This window comes from Penaeus chinensis, chromosome 31 (genome assembly GCF_019202785.1).
Source record: "Penaeus chinensis breed Huanghai No. 1 chromosome 31, ASM1920278v2, whole genome shotgun sequence".
Lineage (NCBI taxonomy): Eukaryota > Metazoa > Arthropoda > Malacostraca > Decapoda > Penaeidae > Penaeus > Penaeus chinensis.
Window position 1 is genome coordinate 10918201 of NC_061849.1, and position 5000 is coordinate 10923200.

Here is a 5000-nt window from a genome sequence, read left to right on the forward strand (position 1 = left end):
CCGTATCCACACACCCCTTCCCCCATCGCATCCACACACCCCTTCCCCCCTCGCATCCACACACCCCTTCCCCCATCGCATCCACACACCCCTTCCCCCCTCGCATCCACACACCCCCTTCCCCCCTCGCATCCACACACCCCTTCCCCCATCGCATCCACACACCCCTTCCCCCATCGCATCCACACACCCCTTCCCCCATCGCATCCACACACCCCCTCCCCCCTCCGTATCCACACACCCCTTCCCCCATCGCATCCACACACCCCTTCCCCCCCTCGCATCCACACACCCCTTCCCCCCATCGCATCCACACACCCCTTCCCCCCTCGCATCCACACACCCCTTCCCCCCATCGCATCCACACACCCCTTCCCCCATCGCATCCACACACCCCTTCCCCCATCGCATCCACACACCCCTTCCCCCATCGCATCCACACACCCCTCCCCCCTCCGTATCCACACACCCCTTCCCCCATCGCATCCACACACCCCTTCCCCCCTCGCATCCACACACCCCTTCCCCCATCGCATCCACACACCCCTTCCCCCCCTCGCATCCACACACCCCTTCCCCCCTCGCATCCACACACCCCTTCCCCCATCGCATCCACACACCCCTTCCCCCATCGCATCCACACACCCCTACCCACATCGCATCCACACACCTCTCCCTTGAAATAACACACAACCCCTTCCAAAACAACTACACAGCCACATATTCCCATCATCCTCGCCACGCACCTACATATCTCCTCCGCTTAGAACAGACATACACATTCTCTCAAACATTCACGATAGCCAGAAAAAAACAAAAATATCAGCACATATATATCCACCCCCACTCTCTTAAAAAAAAAAAAAAAAAAAAAAAAAAAAATCACACGTCCACAAACAAATCCCCCCCGCCACCCCCCCCCCCCCGAAAAAAAACACGCAAGAACAAACAAACAAAACCCCCTAAAAACACACACACACAAAAAAACACACACACACAAAGAAACGCACCGTGATCTTGCTGGCGTCGCGGGTGGAGATGCCCTGTGACTTCCCGTGTCGCTGCAGCTGCACCGGGTACGTGATTTGGTAGAACTGAGACTCGAGGGACTGTACGAATTGGCTGTTTTCCACGTGCTCGTTCAGCAGCCGCCGTACTTCGCCTGCGGGAGAAATAAGAGGAGACAGTTATTTATTTTTTTCGTTTTAGATAAGGAAAAGGGGGAGAGGAAGGGAGTGAGAGGAAGAGGTGGGGGGGGGGGGAGGGATGTAGTGGCAGGGAGGGAGGGAGGGAGGGAGGGAGAGAGGGAGGGAGGGAGGAGACACACAGAAACACACACGAGATAACTCCACTTCCATAAGAAAAAAGAAAAAAACAACCCTAGCAACCATTTATCGAACCTAAATACGACCAGGACTTTCCTTCAGAGATTCCAGTCGACCAACCAGCTTCAGGAGAGGAGGACTCGCGTGGGACTCGGGCGTAGGACAAGCCACCGTCCCCGCAGACAGGATACAAGTTTACTCTCCTTTGTGCTCCTTGGTTAAAGTGGATATACTCTGTGCGAGTATGAAGAGGAAGGGGTAGAGGGGAAGGAGAGGAAAAGGGGAAGAAGAGAAGGGAAGAGAACACGAGGAAAGGAGAAATGACGAAGAAGATATAAAGGAAGAAGAAGAGGAAGAGAATAAAGAGGAAGAAGAGAAAGAAGCGAGACGGAGGGAACAAAAAGAGGAGAAGTGGAAAAGAAGGAGTAAAGATTCGGAGGAAGAAGGAGAAAATAAAAAGAGGAGAGAGAGGGAGAAAAAAAAATAAAGAAGAGAAAGTGACCAAAAGAGAAGGAAAAGAAGAAGTCTAAACAAAACACATAAACGACTATCTCCTTTTCATAAAAAGGATAAACTTTAGCAGACGTAGAAAAATAGGCTGGAAGGAAAAAGAGAAAAGGAAGGGGAAATGACTGAGGTGGGGGGGAGGGGATAGAGGAAGAACTGGTCAGCTCAGCATTCAACTTAAAATCTAAAAAAATATATGCAATTAAATCACGGTTCTATTTCTTCTTCCGATAAGCCCTCAGAGTGTTAAAATTATGGATAACACATACGTACACACACACACACACACACACACACACACACACACACACACACACACATATATATATATATATATGTGTGTGTGTGTGTGTGTGTGTGTGTGTGTGTGTGTGTGTGTGTGTGTGTGTGTGTGTGTGTGTGTGTGATAAATCTGCAAAATATTTAAGACGAACCAAAGAATCTGTTATGCTGATACGGTATGCCTTTCCACTTGCAACAAACAAAACTTTTACTCGACAAGGACAAGGTTTAAGGTCACTAAAATACAGAGTTTTCATCGTGGAAAAAGTTTTACTACAGAAAAGAATCATCATTTAAGATTGGGAGGAAAAATAATGTTCTCCGAAAGAGCCTCAGAGATAACAGTCTTTCCTAATAAAATATTCACCCCCTCTTCCTTCCCCCCCCTCTGCCCTATATAACCCCAAAACGTCGCAACTAAAGAGATTTAAGAAAGCTTTGAAAGACTAACTCCCTTTCGGACGGTCGCTCTTGTAGGCCGAGGATACAAGAAAAGGGCAGCGCTGTGACTTTCAACACCAAATAGAACTAATATCGAAATGTAGTGAATTATGTGCTGATGCGAGGGAAATGTATGTCACGAGTTTGTGTGTGTGTGTGTGTGTGTGTATGTGTGCGTGTGTGTGTGCGTGCTTGTGTGTGTGTGTGTGTGTGTGTGTGTGTGTGTGTGTGTGTGTGTGTGTGTGTGTGTGTGTGTGTGTGTGTGTGTGTGTGTGTGTGTGTGTGTGTGTGTGTGTGAATGTATGGTGGGTGTTTGTGATCCTATGTTCCCATATGTATCGGTATACAGGGTAATTTCACATCACAACAAGAACAATAAAAACACAGAGAACCAAACCAAACAAACCAGTGAATCAAGATAACGCCCTCCCTCATCATCCCAACGATATCATAACCTATTAGCTCCCCGTTACCATACCTACCCCCCCCCCCCGCCTCAAAACTCATCTCATCTCACCCACTAAAACTCAAGGAGCGGATATCAGCATCAGAGCATCAGCATCGCAGCATCACTCTCGTAATCTGGCGCAATACAGCATATCGCTGAGCATGACCTCTCGTACACGATGGACATGGGGGGGGGGGGAGGGAAGGGGGGAGGAAGGAAGCTCTAGGAGAGATAAGAGGGGGAGTGTAGAGGGCCCGGAAGGGTGGGGGTTCTGGGAGGAGAGGGGCGAGGAGGAGAAGGTTGTAGGGTCTGGGAAGGTGAGGAGGGGGAGGACGGATGTTCTGGGGTGGAGGAGGCGGCTCCAGGAGGGGGTGGAGGAGGCTATGGGTGGGAGAGAGGGCTCTGAGGAAGCGACAGTGGGCAGTGGATGGGGGCTCAGAAAGTGGAGGTGGGGAAGGGAGGGGGAGTGCAAGAGGGACAATAGGGGTAATTGGTTCAGGGAAAGGGATAAATAGAAGACAAAAAAGAGGGGCCAAAGAGAAACGATCTTAAGGGTAAGGGAAGGAGAGAGGACCTGAGGGTAAGGGAAAAAGATGGGGGGGGGGGGGCGGAATGAGGTTGCCGGAATGACTTCGATTATATACTGGGGTTCAAATAGTAAGGTTTATTACCTACTGGCGGTTGAGTGGCGAGCCACATCACATACTAGGGCTGGAGGGACGGCTGGAAAAATGAGGTAGGTAGCAGTTTTTGATTCAAGAAATGAGGTAGAACTTTTCTTTTCTTTTTTTGTTCGAAGGAATGAGAAATCCCATTTTTGTTGAAGGAATGAGGCAGACCACGTATAAGGGGTGGAAGCAAACGGTATATCGCATATGGACAGAGCGTAAAGGTAGCCGATCACACTTAGAGTTGAAGGAGCGAGCTGCATCCCACGCCAAGGGAAAGAAGACCGCGGTTGGTCGCTGTCCCTTGGAGGCACAGGGAACGCCCAGGGATTGGCTCGCAGCCCCTGAAGAAGGCCGCGACGAGGTCCAGAAATAGCATTTGGCTGGCGACGCGGCGTAAATTCCCTTCCCTACAATGGAGAGCTTCCATCCCCGAGTTATCCGAAACCATTACAGTCACAAAAGTGTCCGATGGAGTCACAATACGTCACGAGAAAGAGAGGCCGTCATATTTCCTCCCGGGACGCGCGGGCTAAACTGCCCGGCGTCGAAGGGGGGGGGGGGGGGGAGCGAGGGAAGACGGGAGGGGAATAGAAGGGAGAGGGGAAGGGAAGGTAGCGGGGAGTTTTGGGCAGTTGGTAATGCGTGGGACAAGGGGGTTTGTAGGAGAGGAGAGGAGAGGAGAGGGGAGTGGATGAGGAGACAGAGGTGGTTAGTTGTAGGTGAGTAAGGGGAGAAAGGGGCGTAGGGGGAACTTAGGTGATAGGGAGAATGGGGAAACGGAAGGAAAAGAAAAAGAAGAGAAAGAAGTTACTGGCACGATATATACGGCAATAAATTAACAACAACAGTAACGAGAATAACAATAGCAATAATAAACATGAAACAATTATAGTAATGCTAATAAAAAAAAATAATAACAATAACAATAATAATAATAACAATAATAATAAGACGAAGAGTAATAATAAAAAAATGATGATAATAATATCAACAGCAACAACAACAATAATAATAATAATAATAATAATAATAATTATCATTATCCTTATTATCATCCTTATAGTAATAACAACAAAAAAGCAGTAATCCTAACGCCACCAAGCAGGAACCAAAGGCCAGGTCCCCCCGTCGCCGCCCCTCGCCGCCGGCCGGCCAAGGGGGACCCGCCCAAAGTACTTCTTCAAATTAAATCGTAAATAAACAACGGCCTTTACGATGACGTCATGGCGCGAGGATCCCGGATGTGAGCCTCCGATTTCGTAAGACCTGCAAGAAGCCGTAAATGGAAAGAGACCTCGGCACTAACTCACAAAAAAGAGAGGGGGA

General features: G+C 49.2%; 1 protein-coding gene across 1 annotated transcript in view; it reads right to left on the bottom strand.

Annotated features, from left to right (window-relative positions):
* LOC125041701 (disintegrin and metalloproteinase domain-containing protein 11-like) overlaps positions 1 to 5000 on the bottom strand; it is a 215660-nt gene that overhangs the window by 189973 nt on the left and 20687 nt on the right. The window contains exon 2 of the mRNA XM_047636899.1: positions 1011 to 1162. Within this exon, the coding sequence (XP_047492855.1) occupies positions 1011 to 1162 (152 nt within the window). The remainder of the gene's footprint in view (positions 1 to 1010; positions 1163 to 5000) is intronic.